Below are 20,394 nucleotides of genomic sequence, written 5' to 3' on the forward strand. Positions count from 1 at the left end.
CAATCATGTTTAAAATTAAGATATTTATGTAAAATGATGTTATTTTTATGAGTTATTTCACAAAAATACTCATTTAAAACATAATTTATAAAAATATTTTATTTTTGTGTTATTGTTTGTTGAAATACTTAACAAACACAAAACATTAATGAATCGATTCATGGGACCTCCGTCATGAGATGTACAAATAATATTAAACTAGCAAAATCATCAACAATTTTGACATTTTCATTTTTTAGGAATAACTTCGGTTTTCTGACGTTTCCAACCCAACTACCTAATGGTCGTTAATCGCGTAAAGTAGTCTATAACGGCGAATAGTTTTGTCGTAAGATCGGTACTATTAGAGGCTTCGAGAGGACGCAAGGTAGTGAAATGGGTTTGTGCCGACTCGCCGCCATCTTTCATTCTCCACCTCTTCCTCCTCTGCTGAAGCTCTCTTCCAAGTTTCCTGCTCTATTCTTCCCAAGTTCGTCTCCTATATCCGCTAAATTCTCATCTTTATCGTCATCCATGGAATCTCCTCCCGATGGTTATAGGAGAAACGTTGGCGTCTGTCTCATCAATCCTGATAAAAAGGTATACATGTATGATGTATATATGGATATTTGTGTGTGCGCTTTTGTATGTGTATTTATATGTTTGTATGTATGTAAAATTATTTTTCTTTTTTTTGGCAGATATTTTCTGCTTCCAGGCTTGATATACCCAGTGCTTGGCAAATGCCGCAGGTAAACTTTTGAACAGGGGTAAACAAATTTGATTGCTTTTGATCAAGCGCTGTGTTTGGCTGCTGCAAAGTAACATAATATAAGAAATTGACCCGCATGCTTTTGTATTTGAACTGCTACAGCCACAAAGGATTACTTTTGAGTAATCCCACAAACTGATGGAGTTTCATGTGATCCAATAAATCTATTTTATAATAAAAATAACTTTACAATACGATGAATCACAGCCACATCAGACTGTAAGATTATTTTTATGTAATCCCTTTGTGGTAAAGTATTTCTCTTCTTTTTAAGTAATTGCTTGTTCCAAATGTTTTCATTGAAACGAAAGCCTCTATTTGAAACCTTCATTGTGGCTTCAAATCACAAATCGTCACCCTGAATGAGAGGAATTGACGATATGAGTGAGACAATAATGATCTGCAAGGAGAGTTTCTAAGGACAATGCAAGCGTTATCTTTTGAGGGTGGGTATCCTATTAGGCTTACAGTTGAAATAGCATGAATGTGTCTCAGTTGGTTTCAAAGTCCAATTTTAGGTGCCAACGACAGTGTTTGGAACTGGAAGCTGAGGCTATGATGGTTGTTGTTTGTAGAAAGTTAATGTTTGGTCGTTGAATGTAACTCCTTAAGGGGAAAAAAAGAAAAAGAGGAAAAGTTTGATCTTAAGATGTCAGTGCAATATTTTCAATTTGAATGCAAATTAAATGTATAGTGTGGATTCCTATATTACTGTATATGGAGTACAAATGGAGCTTGTGAATGACAATTGAGGGCAGTCATATTGTACCTTTATGTGTGTCCATGGTAATTTCTTTGTCCTTCACACACCGGTACCGGCTGTTGTACCATATTTGACTTACCAAAGTAAAAAATCTGGGAATTGAAAATGAAGGGTGTTCTGATAACAGAAAATGCAAAGTTGTAATAGGGATATGAAATTTAGAATGAGTTTGCCTAGACATTCAATGTACATGTCCAAGAATATTCAGGGGTCCCCAGTCTTGGCATGTTGCTTGATCCTGTGGTCTTATTTGAAGACATCATCGACTATTGTATAGCACTTGATTGAGGTCTCATTCAATACCAAAATGCAATTTAAGAAGACATCTTCATCAAGTCTAACATAAAATCATCATGGCAGTCTGTTTAAAAAAGTTAAAAAGCATCTGCAATGACTTATTTGTATGCTAATTGAGATCTTTGTGAAAGTTGATGTGTTCATCTTTGGTAAATGCTTGATTTGAAGGACTTATACAAAAAAAAAAAAAAAAAAAAAAAATGCTTGATTTGAAGGTATAATCCGGTTTGCTAAATTTAGTGTAGTGAAATTATGTGGAGGCCATTCCTATTGTGTTATTTTATTTTAATTGGCATTTTACTTCAATAGGGTGGTATCGATGAGGGCGAAGATCCTAGAAATGCAGTCATAAGGGAATTAAGAGAGGAAACAGGAGTTAATTCGGCAGAAATTATTGCAGAGGTATGAATTTTGGACCTTTTCTTCTGTCAAATTACAATCTGTTGTGGGCCCTCTCCTTTCCTCCCTTCACTTTTTCGAAGCTCAGTACCCTCCAATCTGCCAATCAGTACCCATTCAATCTTGTTCGTGAATGGTTTTATTCAATGTCTACATGGCATTCGAGTGTTTGGGTTGCATGTAGACCAATTCAAACGAGAGAGAGGTTTATATGGTTTTAGTCATTTACCTTGAAAAAAAGAAGTTTTAATTTTTTTTATTTGATTTTGACATGGCATGCCATGTCATATGCTGTCCATTTGATGCATCAGTTATTCAAGTCATGCAATCTCTAATTTGATGTAATGTGCTCTCTTCTTAGCGATATGTTCACACCTGAGTTGGATTTCTCATGCAGGTACCTTATTGGTTGACATATGACTTCCCACCTGAAGTCAGAGAAAAGCTTAAACAGCAGTGGGGATCAGACTGGAAGGGCCAAGCACAGAAGTGGTGAGCACCTGAACTTGGACATACATTGCTAGATGCAGTATGTACTGCGTGGAGCTACTTAGTCTAGATTAGGTCAGATTCAATTGAAGTAAGGAATCTAAACTGAGGATCAGTGCATGACCTGTCTGTCTTGTAAACGTTGGATACAGTTGAACTAAAATAAGCTGACCCAGGGCACAAAATTTCAGATGGTTTTGGGTCGGGGCATGTAGAGTTAAACTTGGATAGACAAGTAATTTACAAATACCAACATGCCCGTGTGCATGGATCAGTACTCCAGGTTGTAGTATTTGAAAAGTACATCCAAATAGGGGGAAAGGGTAAGTCCCCTTCTCTCATCTCACTCCATCCAAATGTATCCACATGTATCTCACTCCAAAAGTATCTCACTTCATCCAAATGTATCCAAAGGTATATATGTATGTATATGATAAACCCACCCTAGAATGGCAATGTTGAATTTCTGCATCCTTGTTTTCCTCAAATTGGAGGAATTTGAAGGGAGAAAGGATTTCAACTTCTGTGCAGGTTTCTATTTATTGCTAATAATTTTTTACAAATTCAACATTGCCTAAACAAACTCTTACTCTGTTCTCTCTTTTAACATAATGCACTGCCTTTTTCTCCCCTTCCCACCCTACATCTATGCAAAGGGAGGCATACCTATTCTCGTATTTTCCCCTATTATTTCTTAATAAACTTGCTACACTTTCAGGTTTCTTCTTAAATTCAACGGGAGGGTTGAAGAAATCAATCTTTTGGGTGATGGGACAGAGAAAGCTGAATTTGGCGAGTGGTCATGGATGTCTCCAGAACAAATAGTTGAGCTTGTGGGTAGACCTTAAACTCGTACTATTCTTTACTGGTTCAAGAACAGCTGGAATTGGCATTTTGGTCCGGTTGGTTTATTTACATGGTCTTTTTTTCCCGTTCTGTGCAGGCAGTGGATTTTAAGAAGCCTGTTTACAAGGAAGTTATGACTGCTTTTGCTCCATATCTTCAGTAATCGTACTCTGGAATAATGATCATTTTGTTGCTTCCAAACAGAGTTCTTTAACTAATGAGCTACTTCAAAAAGAAAATTAGTTCAATGACAGATGCCCATGTTTATTCTCAGGTTATCAGCTTGTAGCACTAAATAATTGTAAGAATGAAATTCATCTTTCTTTGATCAGAATGCTATTTTTCTTGTAATGACATGTAATGTTCCTATGATTATCGAGAAATATGAACTAATACTCGCTGGACCTATATTTGGCAATATAGTCAATCCTATTCGTGAGAATGAATCTTCGGTCTTGACAGGCATGGACACGATTTTGTGCTGGAATAACAATCAGACTGTATATTTTACTACCCCAAAGACTTTTGGAATAAGTTTCATTTTATCAGTTTGAATAAATATAATCATAAGCCCATTAATATGATTTTATCTGTGTCATTGCAGTCATTGCCAAGGTAGTAATTTACTTTTGGAATCTCATATGGGATTTTGATTGTTCAAGTCAATAATACGCAAGATCTGCCAGATCAGTTCTTATGAAAACCACTGACCAATTCTTGGCAAATCGATCGTCTTTTCCCACATGCAATTTTATTATGCCTGTGGCTCAGTGATTTTCCTTCAATTTGCGATGGAATTGAGGTCCTGTGCATCTCTTGCAAATCTGTTTTCATAGCGCCATACAAAATAGTGCATAAACACAACGAATGATAAACTGCTGCTTAGTCCATATTCCTCAGACGCACTGACGGAGAACAAGAAGATGGATGTTTATTTTGAGATATAATATAGCCAGATTATTTGTATCAAGAACCTCAAGCTTCATAGAAGATGAGATCCGTCAATCACAACTGAAGTACATACTCTTCATATTGCTAAGCTAAGCTGCATATTGAAAAATCTTTGGCTTGCTATATTGTCGACCAACTCCTTCAGCAGCCCGACCGAGTCATCTTGAGTTCAAAATTCTAGCTCAATTGACAAACAAACCATGGTCAAGCAAGAAAGTGATAAATACCATGGCATCTCCAACCTAAAGAAATGCACCTCTTTTAACTCATCTTCAGAAGTATATTTTGTATATGATCAGTAACAATCGCTGCCACTATTTCAGGAGAGAACCTTCTTATCATGTCCTTCCTTGCCTGCCTGCCTTTGTCCTTAGCATCCTCAACATTATTCATTACATGTCTCATAAGAACTTGAAGCTTATCAACAGAAGGTTCTGCCCACAGATGCCCTTTGAATGGCCCTTCCATAACCTGACTCATTCTATCCACTGACAATGGATAGCTATTCTCCTCTGACAAATACTCTGTTGGCCCAGACCAATTTGTCGCAATCACCGGCAATGACATTGCCATGGCTTCCACAAGAGGCCTCCCCACCCTTCCCCTCTTGATGGAAGGACAAATGCGTCAGCTGCCTTGTATAGTCGCGGCAAATCAATTTGAGCAATGTGGGTATCTATCACATAAACTGGAGCCCAACCTGCTACTGGTTTTTCTATATCAGTGTCCTCCACAAACTCTACGATCTTGTTCCCAAAATCTCTATCAGAATGGTATGGATTCGTTAGCAAGTACAAAGCAACCCCATCAACCCTAGAGAATTCCTTCAAGTATGATTTCAACAATACATCCCAACCTTTCCTGTACTCCCACTTGAAAATACTCAAAAATATGAACTCCTTTTTCGAATTCAAATTCTGGGTTGTTGAACCTAAGACCAATGTCCCTAGGGAGGAAAGGTCTAATGGCTTATACATGAGGGGATCAAAGAACTTCACATCAATAGGCTGAATGATTTTCACTACCTTAGAAGGATCAACCCCGCTTTCGATAAATGTAGACACATGAAATTCAGTGGGAACCCAAACATAGTCCATTTGATTACAGCGCTTCACGTGGTCGGCATTCACCCTATCAGTCTCAAACATGGTCCGTCCAATCACAGACTTGAAATTTTTATAAGCACCTGGTGGGCATGGGAAGGTTTCAAACAATGGAGGGTACCAAGCCCCAGGCTCACTGTGACAAATCACAATGGTCTCATTCATCCTACATTCTGTTTGATGGAGCTCCAAGGCCAAGTTCTTGGTATATTTTGGCAAGCCCTCCCAGAATTCAATGGATTCTTCATCACCATGATGCTCAATAGCCACTTTGAATATTGGGTTTTTCATGTGTTCATGGAGGGCCAAGATATATGACCAACTTTCTGAACTGTACCCACCACCTGAAAGAAAAGGAGCCATCCAAAGCACACAGCTGGGTGAAAGGGAAATGGGATTCATTGCATTGGTTATTTGGGGTTTTGGGGTTGGGTGAAGGAAGCCTACAAGGGTTTGAAGAAAAGTGGGGTGTGATGAGAAAGAGTATTTCAGGTGTTGTGTTTTGTAAAAGCTTGTTTTGGAGAAACCCAGTATGATTGCTAGTAAAAGAACCACAACGGATGATAAGTAGAATACAAGTGGTTTCTTTGCTACAGTCGGGGGAAAAGTGTGATTAGGTTGTGATTGGTTAATAGGCTCTTGGCTCCCATGAGATTCCATGGCAATGGATTGAGAGAAGTGAATTCAAAATGTAAGCAGCATCCGAAAAATAAAAATCACTCGCAAGCTTGGAAATTGAAATCAGTGAGATCAAAACTGAAACATAAGAGGGACAACCTGAATGCCCACTGTCACTGACTGCACCTCGAAGCGCAAGAGAATGTCGGCACGGCTGCTGCACGACTTAGTTCAGTGGCCGCGTCCAACCTTTCGGGCGAAAGCATTCTACTTCCTCTCTCGTCTCTCCCTCGGAGGAGGATTCTGCAATGTTGTCTCTATAAAACCACAGAGAACGTGGATCATAACGTCTCTCTTTGTACTGATTATTGACTTTCCTCCTGGTGTTGCCCTCTACTTCGCGTGCGCGTTGCCCCTAGGCAGTTGTTTTTTTTATCCTGATCGGCCGTTCCAAAAATAATCAGTGAGATTTACAAAACTCACTGGATTAATAACATTCAGGTTTTTTTTTTCCTCGCATGCATCTGTCTTGTACGAATGTATTTTAATAGTAAATGGGTATGGGCGAGGCAAAAGAGACGTGGTAGAGAACCGATTTGCAGAAGAATGAGCACGTTGCGCATGTTGGTGCCTCAACTTTGTAATTTGAGTTAGGAAATGAACGTGAGGAACGATAAGAGAAGAAAAAGTAAAACATTTATGTGATTCAACAACGTGCCTACATCCACGAATTTGTAGAAGATTTTATTCACATTGACAATCAAACCGAACCGCCACAAACACAACCCGACTCCACACATAGAAGCCCTACAATGAAGAGGGACCCCAAAAAACATTCAAAGATTGGTGGAGAAAAAGGAGAATATACATATAACTCCCACGTATTAGTCAGTTCATTGCAGCCCATATTTCTGAAACTTTCATTCTCAAACCATACATTTACTGAAATTTGAGCATGAAACCATCAAACTAAGAACCTACTGTGTCACACATCAGAAAAACTTATCCAAGAATGGGGTTGTACAACTGGAACAACCTCAAAACTGCAAAGCATCTTGTATGCCTTTCTGGGCATATTGGATAAAAAAAAAAAAAAAGTGAAAAATTCAGTCTAGTATTACCTAAATCATAAGTAACATGGTTGCAGGAATCTTCTCTCGATCCTTCTCTCAATTTATTATGACAATGATCCTGTCAAACTTGTTTGGTTATAATAATGACCCACTGGGCTTGCACTCCAAAGAAAAGGTAAAATGTTGAGGAAGATTTTATTTAGTTCATTGGTAAGCAAAAGAGATTTATTACAAGGGAGATAACGCGCAACAGTACTACAAACATCTGAGCCTTTATTTATGCAAAAGCTCAAACAACATGCAACTTCTACATCTTTGACCAGAAGCGGCTCAAGCTAGCTTCAATTGATCCATGTGGTTCGTCCGTTGGTAAATACACATCATCATTAAACTGCAGAAGAACCCCATTAGTCAGTTTCATTTTATGGCTAAGAGATGAATCTCAGCTTAAAGTTCAATCAGGATAAGAGAGGGGAGGCTAACAATAATAAAAGAGAGGTATATATATGCCCTGCATAAAGTGAAATGCCTAGAAATTACTCTATTTAAGGCTTTAAATTGGTAACTGGGCAGCTGTGGCTCTGAAGATAAGACGGGTAACAAAAGCAAGTAAACATGTATGTTTTTAACACCAATAAAATTTTGAATGATCCCCACCCATGAGTGGTCTCAATCGTTCAATCCCCAAATACCACCTTCCTTCCTTCCTCTTTTCAAGGGAGCTAGGACATGGGAGGCTAATTTAATACCATGTAGTTCCCGGTTCATCCGGATATAAGTACTTAAACAACTAGGATTTGGATTTCAGTTTTTATCTGTTTACTAAACTCATCGATAGGTTTCAACTTTATGAATATGTGGATCAGAAATGTTTAGGTATAATATGCCATTTCATATTCACAAGGCCAGTGTTTTTGTTGGAGAAAAATCTTGAAAGCTGAATTCCATCTTGCATTGCTAAAATTCCTATCAAGCGATTGTTCTTCGAACACAGTGACTTCAAATCCTCAAATCTAAATATATCCTAAGTGATTGTTAATGTGCTATTATATAAACGATTAGCTACTTCAGTATTTTCCCAATACTTCTGGCAGACATCACTGGTAACCAGAATTCCTACCTTTACAATAGTTTCATCATCCTTGTTTTTCAGATTAACAGGTAGGAAATGGATATTTGGCATCTTCAATTGGACAGATGAGATGTCAAGAAACCTGGAAACATGAAAAAAAGAAAGAAGAAAGAATTGATCTCAACAAAATCGAACCATTCTGTGCCAACAAGTGGACAAGTGCAAGGAAGTTGGTTCATCCATGCACCTGCGCTTGCATACAAGTATGAGCATACACATGAATGCATGTCTCTGTTTATGCCTGAATTTGTGTGTGGTCATGCAGTGTATGCCTGCTAGTGGGTGTGGAAGTGGGAGGTGGACGTGTATGTGGGTGGACGTGTGTGCGTGCGTGTGTGTTTGTGCGTGTGTGTGTGTGTGTGTGTGAGAGAGAGAGAGAGAGAGAGAGAGAGACCTGTTCAGTACACTTTTTGCCATGTGATGGAGCGTATTCTGAACAGATGGACTGTATACTCCCTGTTTTGGAGGACCATAGAAAGTTTCAACCAGAACTTTTTTCACATCGAGGTATCTGTCTGTAAAGTAATATGGCTTTTGAGGGATGCTAGAGAGTGATTCATATGAATACCTGCATCCAAGTTTACCACAGAAACATGACTCTGCATTTTAAAGACTCAGAAAATCAAAATGGAATCAACATTACCATCACTCAATATAGAATCAAGACGGCAAGACAAAATGTTAATTCCTTATTTCACCTGATACCCCTTTTATAAGTGTGATTATGGAAGCAACATAAATATTGGGAACTCAATTCATAAGAACGAAGTGGGCAGCCCAAATATATTATTATTGTTATTATTATTTTTACTATTTTCGCTTGATTCACCTTGCATATAATTGATTAAATTGAAAGATCATATCCATACCTCCATGATGCTGTGACCTCTGTCGCCAGAATTCTCTCTCGTGTTTCAGGAAGAACCGTGTATTTATCCCTAATAAATCCCTCAAAACCTGACTGCTCAAAACATAAAATCCAACGAAATCAATCATCAGAGAAACCAGGATGTGCCACAATTACAGTACATTGAAATTAGCAGTGGAATTTTTTGAAACAATTATTGTTTTGCAATATTTATCAAGCACGCTGAAGTGTAGTAGTAATTCTCAATTCAAGATCCACTTCTGTGGCACAGTAAAGACGTTAAATCATGTTTGCAAATCTGAAGCCAACATACTTCCCTCAAAACATAGAACACATACCAGCAACAGACAATAAACGCAGCATCGATCAGTTTCATGTTAGCATATTTAGTGCATATAAAAGCATAAACATTGACAAGCATCACAGGCTTTCTTGCCTTGTCAAGCAAAGAAGATCTTGAAGTACATCTGGAGTTAAGGTAAAAGAGAAATGAGGTTACCATGGTTGTCTTCAGTAAAGCCAACCCTTCAATACCAGAAGTCACCTGTAATGCACCAGACTTCTTTACAAATACTTCTGTTGTATGCTTCTCAGATCCAAGTTTAAAACCTACAATAAAGACAATAGTGACAGCACTAAAAATCTAAAAGCTGAAAATAATAAAAAATGAAGATCATTTATTTGGCTGTTCAAGCCAACGAAAATGCGTTTATTTGGTCAAAACTCCAAGCCAAGAAACGATCTCCAGTAATTTTGGTGAAGTTCATTTCTACTAACTATTAGAAGCTTGCAATTTAAATTTATAAGGAAATAATTGTACTATTGGTACATATCCCACCCTTCCCCCACTTTATACTAGAGGCCAAAATAAAGAACTTATCCCAAATAAAAAAAGGGGCTAGAGCTCTATGCCAGAACAATGTCAGATATGGTAGTAAAGGTTTATGGATTATTTGTTGCAATTGAAATTTTATTCAATCTCTGATCAAAAAATTTTTATTTTACTAGTAAAAAAAAAAAAAAAAATCAATCTCTAAAAGTGGTGAAATTAACATACACACGAAGTATACAAGAACAAGAAATTCACCTAAACGTTAAAGGAAAGAGAAGAAGAAAATCCTGCAAACTAAAAAAATTATCACTAGATAAAGGTAAAAACTACCACCAAAAGATAAGGTTTTGAGGGGGGGAAAAAGTAAGCTCTCCCACTGGTTTCTCATGATCTTCAGAACTTTTGATGGTTTCTTTCTTTACATAGACACCACATTAAGCAAACCCGAGTCAATTTCAACATAACTTATCAATGATGGCAACCACAATGTCCTTTCCATGGATTTGTTACTCAACAATGGTTAATTCCTTTTGCCAGTGTAATTACTCACCAAGAGAGTTATAATAGTATTTTGGCCATATACCCATTCTTATTTATTGATTAATATTATCTTTTTGCTTTACAACAATTCCAACAAATGTTTCAGTGGTGGTGCCAATTGAACCTCGTTTACTTCCAACACATTTTAGGAGTTAAACAACATCAAAGAAAACCAAAAGAAAGAAAGAAAGAAAGGGCACAATTCATACCATGAAATAACGTGGGAATTCATCACAATAAACAATTCGGTAGATGTTTTTTTTTTTTTTTTGGTTACAGAAATCAGTTTAAATCATATGTGCACTCTCTCCTTCAAAAGATTGAAAAAACTAACCGTGTTCATGCTCTTGACCATCTATATATACACGCTCCCATGGCTTTTCCACTATCTTTATTATGGCACCAGTAACCTAAGCAAGAGAAGATCGTGGATTAGATTGACTACAAATGGCATGAGAAGAGTTAAACATATGATTTTTTAAAAGAAATTAGTACTGATAAACAAAAATAAAGGAATTACTGATAGAGGAAACATGGATATCTTTTGAGTTCAATACACACACAACAAAAGAAGAAGAACAAAGAAAGAAAGAAAAGGAAAGCGCTCTTTTGACTGCATACTAAAATATAATTCTTATTGGATAGGTGATATACTAACATATAAATAAACTTACAAGAACAAACTTTGATAAAATTAAACTTTTGTTTTTGTTTTGTTTCTTTTTTTAAGTAGATGAATTGAAGTATTCTTACTTAAATCTATATGCAGTTACAAGTTCAATCAATTTGGTATTGTTTGGATGATAAACTAGAATCTAAATGTGCAAAAACTATACTGCATAGAACTGCACAGATTGCTAACACACTGACATGTACCAAACCTTGCTTTGGAATCTCAATGGAGCTTCAGATTTTACATAATTATGGAAAAATAAAATCCTCACCACCTCCAGTTCTCACCCCCAACTTTTCCATGTAACGTAACGAAAATTCCATTACATCTATATGCCTTCCCCACCTGACTTTCATTACTTGTTTCATTTTATCAAATTCATAATGTTACAACCTTTACACACGCCTTCTTATTCTTCCTTATGGCAACATTACAGGAAGTATCACTAGCTCTTTTCAAAAGGGCATGCCTGACCTTGAAATCCCAAAACACCAATCAGCCATTCAATAAGGATGACTCACAACTGCACCTATTAAGGAAAGACTAAACTTGCTATCTATACAGACAGATTGCTGGTATATGCCAAAAGCAACCGCCTTTGCCTTCTACTTTTTCCTTCATACAAATTTTTTTTATAGGTGTAATCGGTTTTATTTCCTTCATACAAAGTTAAAGGAACCAAAAATAGAAATATGATCAAATCTCATCCATATTATTAATTTAAAGTACACAACTAAATCTACATAGTATTTACCTGGCGGTAAAATGATGTAAAGTGCTTAGCAAGTAGAATTGCAAAGTCCTCCATTGAAATTTGTTCTGAGCATTCCTTTGCTTTCACATATACCTGTATTGCAACTAAGCTAAATTTTAACATGAATGCATGGCAGTAAAATTTCTGGAAATTATAACAGAGAGCATAATGTGATAGCTAATGAAAATATATTTTTCTTTCCTTACCATCTCATTAGCTAATGACAATATTACTCATAAAAAATATGTGATGAGAATGATAAATCATCAAGCTAAATAGATTTCACTTCAAATCGCTTTTACCATTTTCCCATTTTCCAGGGTGCATATCTTGTGCTCCAAACTTTAATACCTAGCCCTGAGTACCACTGTATATTTAAGAACCACATTCATTGATGGACCTGAATTAATTGTTAGTGTTTCGGCTGCATGCATGTGACTGCGTCAGAGTCTATACCATCAAGTATGTGTATCAATTACCATTACCTGACTGTTCTTCCATCCTTCAAATACAAATATATGCCCCATACATAGGACTTGAAGAGACTAAATAGGTTTATTAAACAGCGACGGCACTTCTAACCAGATTTTGTGCAGAGTACTAAGTTCATTTGTGTGAGGTGTTTTGATTTTGAACTCGGAGAGCATTAACATCACATTACTTCACAGTTCACACACTCATAAGCAAGTAAACTAAAGTGAGCGTACCAGCCTCTAGAGGTGCTAAAAAGCAACCAAATTTAAGATCAAAATTACTGGATTATAATCATTTCTCACCAGAAAAAGAAAAAACAAACATATTCAGTGAACTGAGCCTAACACAACTACTTCACCCAGTTTCTCCGTGATCAAACAGGGCTAGAACATCAAAGACCTTTTTCTTACTTCGGGAACAAACGAACGTCACGCCAGCACAAAGTGAGTAGAAACTAAATATAATATCTTCGCATATTTGAGGAAAAATATGATTTTCAAACTTTCTTTTCAGATAACAAGTAGAACAAGAAAAACAAAATGAAATTAAAATTCCTATTTTCTCTTCCTTCTCCTCAGTTCTCTAGACAACCACACAGAACCTGACAGTAAAAAATCCAATGCGTAAGAAAGTGATTGAAGAAGAAAAAAAAGTTACGGTGTTCTTCATGGTGTCCGTGGCGACGATGTCGGAGTTGTCGTCTAGGAGATAGGCGGGGAGGCAATCGGAGAGGAGGCTGATGCTGACGTTCCACTCCACGAAGAAATAGCGGCCGTCTTTGTTTCTCCAAACCCTACCCACCCTCACCCGATCCTTCCCGTGCCTGTGCTCGAACTTGAAATTCTCAATTTCCCTCGCCATTTTGGCTTTGGGTTGGATTCACCGAGAGCAAAAAGGAGTCCAAGGGATGAAAACTGTGGTTTTCAGCAAGGCAGTAAGACTGTTTGTCTGTGTGCGGGTGGGTTTTATGGGCAATGCTGCTCGTCACCTTAATTTTCGGGTTTTATATGGGGTTGGCGTCGTCGGAGTATAACGTCTTTTTATTTTCCCTTTTTTATGAGTATTTTGACGGAAACAGTCGCTTTCTTAGGTGTCCCACTTGCAGCGCATACCTCTTTCGTGCATTATTCATAACAAGACGAACACGGAACAGCGCACACTGACGACTGAGCTTCCAGAATCCATATCCACGATAAACTTCTGGTCTGGGTTTTCTTTCCCACCTCATTAACCAAAGAAAAATGATATTGGTAGTGACAGTCTTTTTAAGAGAATTAATAAATATAAAATTAACGTAAAAAAAATTAATTTTTACGTAACTCTTGAGATGCACGGCTTTACGGTTTTACCATCTATATGTATCTAGCAAGCAAGCAAGCAATTACTCTTATTGGAAAATGAAAACCCAGCAAAGAATCTCTGTTTTTTATTTTTTTTTTTAAATGACAAATTGCCTTACGCATCGCTAATTATTGCATCTCTGATTATGACGTTTCCTCATAACTCCTCTCGGTCAATGTTCGAAACGTCTTCCATATCGATCCACGTTTGACTCCCCCCCCATCGGGGCTTTCGTTTCCCACCTCTGTATTGAAAACTCAGCTAATAATCTCTCTTTTTCTCTCTTTCTTTATTGGCAAATTGCTTTTCTCTTCTCTAATTATGACCGTTTCCTCGGGCTGCGGATTAAATTATTGAACTTTTATAATTAATCCTCTCGATCCAGGTTCGAATCAACTTAAAATATGACGATTGACACAAAAATGTCAGGTCTGAATCGAGATAATAAATTATTGAAATTCGATCATTTATGGTGTAAATGAAAAGTTTTGATAATCTCGAGGACAAATCGGAAAACAGTTACAATTCTGCGGGCGAGGTATAATTTCCTTTCTTTTTGTTTTTCTCCTTTGCTCAAACAAAAAGGGTTACTGGGGTTTGTGAGAGGTACCAGATGAATGGTGTCACAAGTCACAGTATTATTGGCAATTCGAGGAGCCAATATTCATCTAAGACTGTAGAATTAAGGCTAAATATAGTGATTGGTTCGTTCGTTCATTCATCTAAAACTTACGTTAAATAATCTTCCAAAAAAAAACAAAACTAAGTTAAATGCAAAAAAAAAAAAAAATAACTGCTTTACAACTTTCACGAACACACGTAATAAACGTATCACACGTTGACAACACATGACCATACAGGGAAAACGCGTAGTTGGAGATGACTCCTGAAACTGGACCTCTGGCCACTCGTTAAAGACTTCTGGCACATAACGGGGTTCTTTGCATTTTAATTTTGGGATTTGCTTGCAGAGTCCGATGGCACGAGCAGAAAAGGAGGGGGCGAAGAAGAGGGTGGTGGTCGTTGGTGGGGGTGTTGGTGGCTCCGTTCTTGCCCACTCTCTCCAGTCTGTTGCAGATGTTTTCCTCATCGATCAGTAAGTCTACCTTTCTTAGCTTCCCTGATTTCTTTTTCTACTTGAGATTATAAAAGTTTATGGAATGGTGGATTTGGGATTTTCGGGAAGTTTTTTCTGTTGAACGGATCATTAATGAAAAGCGGGAAATGAAAAGTTTGGAACTTTGCTTTGTTTTTATTAACATCACAAGATGCGAAGATGCAAGAATGTTATAATATGAGAAAAATTCCAAATTTACGATTAGGTTTGTAGTCACGATATGAAACTTGAAGTTGATTAACCTTAGATTAGTATTTTTTTTTTTTTTTCTTTCAACAACTATTTCTTAGTAATTGTCAAACAAAACTATGTAACGGAGCCTGGGAGATCGAAGTTACTAAGTGATAATTACATGTTTACGCAATCAGCATCAGATTACAACCAACATAGATCACAACTTGAACGTTTTTCTTTGTGGGATTAACAAGGAAGCCCGCTTGTTGGATACCTGCTGAGACCCCAATATATTTTTAACATAGATATTGGCAAAGATCAAAAAAAAAAAAAAAAATTCTATGTAATTGTGTTGAGTGAGAAAGTAATATTCAAAAAGATTGATACGCGGGGTAAATGACATCAGGAAGGAATACTACGAAATCCCATGGGCAAGCTTGAGGTCAATGGTGGAACCATCATTTGCTGAAAGATCAGTGATTAATTACTCCGATTACCTTCCCAATGTTCAGATTATTACATCTGCAGCAACTAACATCACAGACGAGGAAGTCATAACAGCAGGAGGGAATACGGTTGCGTATGATTATCTTGTTATTGCAACAGGACACTCAGAATCTCTTCCCAGATCTAGAGAAGAGAGATTGAATGAGTACCGGGCAGGTAAGTAAAAACAGATCCGTAAGTAGGAAAATTTTATTCCCATTTGTTTGCAACTTTGCGTGGAGTCATGGACTGCTTGCTTAATATCCTTCTCAAGCATGCTGGAAATTCAAAAAGAAAAAAATAACTATTAAAACCCAACAAATCTAATAGCCCCTTTATATCATATTTTTAGTAATCTAAATACAAAATATCACAATCAACCCCCCCCCCCCCCCCCCTCCCCCCCAAACAAGAAAAAAAACACCAGAAAAGAAGTTGAAAGAAAGAGGTTAATTCTGACTGTCTACTCTCATAAACAAAATTTGCGCCTTGAAGCTATACATTCTACTTCTGTTGACCTGCCCACAAACGTTCTGAATGCTTTACTTGTGCAATGCCATTCTTTTTTAATTTGAACAAAATGTCATCTATGATTTACCATGCATCAAATCTCACTCCATTCTCTCTGTGTTACAGATTTTGAAAAGATAAAGTCTGCTGATTCAGTTTTGATTGTTGGAGGGGGGCCCACTGGTGTTGAACTTGCTGGTGAAATTGCTGTTGACTTTCCCGGTAAGAAGGTGATTCTGGTGCATCGGGGGACAAGATTGCTGGAATTTATTGGCCCCAAGGCTTCCCGGAGGGCACTGGCTTGGTTGGTTGCAAAGAAAGTTGAAGTGATCTTGAATCAATCTGTCAACTTGAACTTTTCATCAGATGGCATTTTCCAAACATCTGCTGGAGAAACTATCACAGCTGATTGCCATTTCGTCTGTGCGGGTAAGCCAGTGGGTTCATCTTGGATTAAAGAGACTATTTTAAGCGACAGCCTAGATATACATGGAAGGTTGATGGTTGATAAGCACTTAAGGGTCAGAGGTCGTAACAATATCTTTGCAATAGGAGATATCACTGATGTTAAAGTAAGCCCATCCAATCTTTTCTCTATGGTCTTGTTTGGTTGCAATTACTAAATTTTTTGTTAGTAAACCTGACATGAATTAAGCAACTCAGTCATGAAAGAGTGGAGGGTGTAAGTTTTACATCTTTTGCATAGCAATATTAATTTATTGATCCTACCCCGTAAAATTTCCCAAAGTGATGACGATTGTAATAAGAAGCTGTCAATTCTTCTCGCCTCCATTTGTACCAAATGAGAATGAATCATATAATGCATGTACTTGCCGACTAGCAGGCTGCAAGAGTTTTTATTTGTTCCTTTTTGTAGCGTGCATGTTTGCTTTTAATCTCACGTCCATCAGGCAATTCCATGAGCATGGAAATGTAATGGTGCCTTAAAAGGTTTGAAATAGACTTGCATTTAAATCCATTACTCTTTTATAATTGATTTGACAAGAGAAGAAAAGTACTTATAAAAAAAAAAAAAAAAAAACCAAGACAAGAAAAGTGACATTTTTTTTCTCTTCAACTAATTTATAACTGCATATTAGAGACATCTTTCAATGTGAGCTGCCTTTCTTTTTCGTTCACATAGGACTTTATTTATTTAAGATAACTTTGTTCTATACTCTGTTTGAGTTAATTTATTCAGAAGTCACTGCCTTTATTTGTTGTGTCATTGAAACATGGTGAGCTGAGACTCTGACTGAGACTCTTTCAATTCAGTTGAGAGAGCTACCAAAAGAGTAAGGAAACATAATATGAAAAAAATAAAAGGAAAACAATAGTGGGATTGATACAGATGTAATTTCGGTCTCTTTAGAGCTATGGGAAGGAGCATGAATCTCTCAAGGGTAGATTGGTTCAGCTGAGAAATACACCTTTTGTGTTTGTTTTGGTTGGAGGAGAATTCAATTATGTGAAGGAGTTGAAAGCAAACCATCAATCTTCTTTACTCCTTTCAATAGCTTGAGCTACTGGCAAACTTTGTAACTCCTTCTGAACCCTTTGCCGTGCATCAGTAAGAAACTCTTGCCTACTTAGAGATGCTTGTTATTCTCCTGGCTACCTGGAACCAGCCTTCCTTACATGATAGGGTAGCACTGAACTAGGTTTGATTGCAGTTCAATTATCAGTACCCTGCCCCGTTGTAGGTAACAATCAAGGTCATTTTCACCAGAACAAACAGCCTTTCATGATTTTGTGTTTAAAAGCTTGGGTGGGAAGCGCCACCGTGCTTGCTGGTGTATTACTCTATTTGATATAATATCCATGAATTTCCATATTTTATAAATAGAAATATATGTTCTGAACTGTCTGATGCATTATGATTTATTATGCAGGAGATCAAACAAGGATATCTGGCACAGAGCCATGCTCAAGTGACTGCCAAGAATATAAAGAAGTTGATTATGGGAGGAAGCGAGATCAAAATGGCTGCTTATAAGCCTGGTTCTGACATGGCACTTGTTTCACTTGGAAGGAAACAGGGAGTGGCACAATTTCCAATAGTGACAATTAGTGGATGCATTCCCGGCTTGATCAAATCTGGGGACTTGTTTGTGGGGAAGACAAGGAAACAACTTGGGCTAAAACCTTGATTTGACTAAAAGATGAGCTGAACTTGTTATTTCTTTATGTTAATCAATTTATATTATTTTCGTTTGGAAATATTTGCTTTTCATTGAAGAAAACAAACACAAGCGTGTGGTTATAAGTCGTGGTATAGACATGTTGTATTTTATTAAATTCTCAATGACAGCAAGCAACTTTGATTGGAGTTGGGTTTCCACCATCTCCTTTTGGCTTCAAATTTGTGTGTATGATAGTACTTTTCTGCAGGCAGCAGCATATTTAGGTACTGTGTATGCGTTCATCAGATTCTCATAACCATGGCAAGAAGATAAAGGGGCTCTGGATTTCGACTTTAAGAGAAGAGAATGGTCCTCACAAAGATGAGCCGTTTAGTCACAAAGACGATCCTCATAAAAGCTGCTAAATTCATATCTTCCAAATGCAGCAAGGTAGATGCTATTGCAATATGATGTTATGGAAACCCTGCATAAAAAAAAAATATGTAGGTCTGTCTCTACACAAGGTTTCATCAATGGATGCGTAATCTCATTATTCTTTGTTCGCTATATAGATGAGGTCAAGATGGCTTAGAAAACAAGTTGAAAACAGAAAACAAAATAATACAGTGAAGGATGCAAGGAAGTTTGGATAAGGATTTTTACTTAAAAAAACATGGTTACAAGTAGATCATGGATGTAGAATGAGTTCAATATAAATCTCTACCAGATCAATCCCAATAGTTTCATGGATTCCAGTTTCAAATGCAAGCCTGGTTTGGATAGCAAAGTCCTCCTATCTCATCTAATCATGTCTCAATTTCCAAACAACACAGATACAAACATTTTTTAATTTCAAATTTTCAAATTTTTCTTTTAATCATCTAATAATTACAACTTTTCCAAACTTTCAAACAAAATATAAAAAATAATTCAACTTTTTCAAATCTCAAAATAAAAATAATATTTCAACTTTATAATATTTTTATTATTTTTTTCTCATTTTCTAAAATCTCATAAAATATATTAACTCAAACTATTTCACTACTATTCACAAATCATTTTAATATTATTTACAAATCATCTCATCTCACTATCCAAACCAAACTTTTATAAGTTCCCAAACCATCGGTACCGGCAACAAGGTATGAATCACCTGCCCATGAAAAGTTGATTAGCAAAGCACTTAAAACCACGAGGCCTGACAAGAGGCAACCAAATTTTCTCGCCTCAACACATTACCTAAAGAATTAACGATTGGTTCTAAATTAACCATTTAATCAAAAATAGTAATTAATCCATACCATAAATTAACTCTGCAATATCTAGAAGATCGAAAATTAACAAAACTGGCAAAGAGTAGAAAATTACAAGACAGTGAAGCCAAGATCAAAGCTCTTAACTAAAAATTAAAAAAAGATCATAAATGAACCATCTAATAAAAAATATCATAATTTTCTCACCTTGAAAATGATATATTGAAAATTTCTTTATTTCAAATGGAGGTAATTATGCAAAATTAAAATTATTTTTAATAAAATAAATAATTATTTGATTATAAAATAAGTTGGCAATTTGTAGCAACCACTTTCCACTCGGCTAGGAATTTCAAAACTTAAAAAGCCCGTTGAGAAATATATTAGCGGCTGCAATATTCAAAATGAAGAATATATAGGGGTTGGAATTCTCATATCCGCCTCGTTTCGTTTTTTGTTTTACAATATTCCTCCATATTTGCAAACCCAGTGTCTGTAGAGAGAGAGAGAGAGAGAGAGAGAGAGGGAGAGAGATAGAGAGAGAAGAGTTCCTGTCGTCGACCTGTCGCTGTCGTTGAGCTATGGAGGCGTTGTTTGCTAGAACTCTCAATGAAAACAACAAGAGATGGCCACAGGAGAGGTTGTCCCCCTGCAACAGCAAGAGGTACTTCATATTCCTTTTTTCAATTCATCTATGTTTCTTTACTTTTTGATCTGTTAGTTTTATGTGAAATATATATTGATTTTGATGTCTTTCCCATCAATGGATTGAATATGCAATCAGATTTTATTTTATGATATGATTTAGTTTGTTTAAGCTATTAGCT

The 20,394-nt window shown here is 36.8% G+C and overlaps 4 protein-coding genes and 1 long non-coding RNA gene across 5 annotated transcripts; 3 read left to right on the plus strand and 2 right to left on the minus strand.

The window, feature by feature from the left end:
- Positions 1-332: 332 nt before the first annotated feature.
- LOC121238681 (nudix hydrolase 26, chloroplastic-like) lies at positions 333-3,748 on the plus strand. Its single transcript, XM_041135660.1, has 6 exons — positions 333-579; positions 681-731; positions 2,121-2,213; positions 2,608-2,702; positions 3,418-3,532; positions 3,643-3,748. The coding sequence occupies exons 1-6, from the start codon at positions 376-378 to the stop codon at positions 3,706-3,708; spliced, it is 624 nt and encodes a 207-aa protein (XP_040991594.1). The 5' UTR covers positions 333-375; the 3' UTR covers positions 3,709-3,748.
- On the plus strand, positions 738-1,987 carry LOC121238691. Its single transcript, XR_005935150.1, has 2 exons — positions 738-1,464; positions 1,505-1,987. It is a non-coding gene; the product is annotated as an uncharacterized LOC121238691 (long non-coding RNA).
- Positions 3,749-4,413: 665 nt separating the features above from the next.
- On the minus strand, positions 4,414-6,907 carry LOC121238650. Its single transcript, XM_041135615.1, is given in 2 exon segments — positions 4,414-5,086; positions 5,089-6,907. Coding segments are annotated over 2 exon segments (1,500 nt in total). The 5' UTR covers positions 6,260-6,907; the 3' UTR covers positions 4,414-4,757.
- Positions 6,908-7,358: 451 nt separating this feature from the next.
- Positions 7,359-13,810, minus strand: LOC121238665 (uricase-2 isozyme 2). The gene is made up of 8 exons (XM_041135635.1): positions 13,221-13,810; positions 12,090-12,182; positions 10,997-11,072; positions 9,790-9,899; positions 9,292-9,383; positions 8,817-8,990; positions 8,411-8,504; positions 7,359-7,681 (listed from the first exon to the last, which is right to left on the minus strand). The coding sequence occupies exons 1-8, from the start codon at positions 13,422-13,424 to the stop codon at positions 7,598-7,600; spliced, it is 927 nt and encodes a 308-aa protein (XP_040991569.1). The 5' UTR covers positions 13,425-13,810; the 3' UTR covers positions 7,359-7,597.
- Positions 13,811-14,039: 229 nt separating this feature from the next.
- LOC121238657 (ferroptosis suppressor protein 1-like) lies at positions 14,040-18,553 on the plus strand. The gene is made up of 5 exons (XM_041135625.1): positions 14,040-14,442; positions 14,876-15,000; positions 15,602-15,858; positions 16,318-16,763; positions 18,084-18,553. Exons 1-5 carry the CDS (start codon positions 14,383-14,385, stop codon positions 18,339-18,341), a joined length of 1,146 nt encoding a protein of 381 aa, XP_040991559.1. The 5' UTR covers positions 14,040-14,382; the 3' UTR covers positions 18,342-18,553.
- The last annotated feature ends 1,841 nt before the right edge of the window (positions 18,554-20,394 follow it).

Source organism: Juglans microcarpa x Juglans regia, chromosome 7D (assembly GCF_004785595.1).
Source record: "Juglans microcarpa x Juglans regia isolate MS1-56 chromosome 7D, Jm3101_v1.0, whole genome shotgun sequence".
Lineage (NCBI taxonomy): Eukaryota > Viridiplantae > Streptophyta > Magnoliopsida > Fagales > Juglandaceae > Juglans > Juglans microcarpa x Juglans regia.

What these genes read in the sequence shown, in the direction of transcription:
- LOC121238681 (XM_041135660.1), top strand. Translation starts at nt 376, where the DNA reads ATGGGTTTGTGCCGACTCGCCGCCATCTTTCATTCTCCACCTCTTCCT. An exon ending in GTGCTTGGCAAATGCCGCAG is followed by an intron (nt 732 to 2,120) that starts GTAAACTTTTGA and finishes TTACTTCAATAG; the next exon opens with GGTGGTATCGATGAGGGCGA. An exon ending in CAGAACAAATAGTTGAGCTT is followed by an intron (nt 3,533 to 3,642) that starts GTGGGTAGACCT and finishes CGTTCTGTGCAG; the next exon opens with GCAGTGGATTTTAAGAAGCC.
- LOC121238665 (XM_041135635.1), bottom strand. Translation starts at nt 13,424, where the DNA reads ATGGCGAGGGAAATTGAGAATTTCAAGTTCGAGCACAGGCACGGGAAG. An exon ending in CGGACACCATGAAGAACACC is followed by an intron (nt 12,183 to 13,220) that starts GTAACTTTTTTT and finishes GTTGCAATACAG; the next exon opens with GTATATGTGAAAGCAAAGGA. An exon ending in TGGTCAAGAGCATGAACACG is followed by an intron (nt 9,900 to 10,996) that starts GTTAGTTTTTTC and finishes TCTTTATTGTAG; the next exon opens with GTTTTAAACTTGGATCTGAG.
- LOC121238657 (XM_041135625.1), top strand. Translation starts at nt 14,383, where the DNA reads ATGAAAAGTTTTGATAATCTCGAGGACAAATCGGAAAACAGTTACAAT. An exon ending in GATGTTTTCCTCATCGATCA is followed by an intron (nt 15,001 to 15,601) that starts GTAAGTCTACCT and finishes AAATGACATCAG; the next exon opens with GAAGGAATACTACGAAATCC. An exon ending in ATTGAATGAGTACCGGGCAG is followed by an intron (nt 15,859 to 16,317) that starts GTAAGTAAAAAC and finishes TCTGTGTTACAG; the next exon opens with ATTTTGAAAAGATAAAGTCT.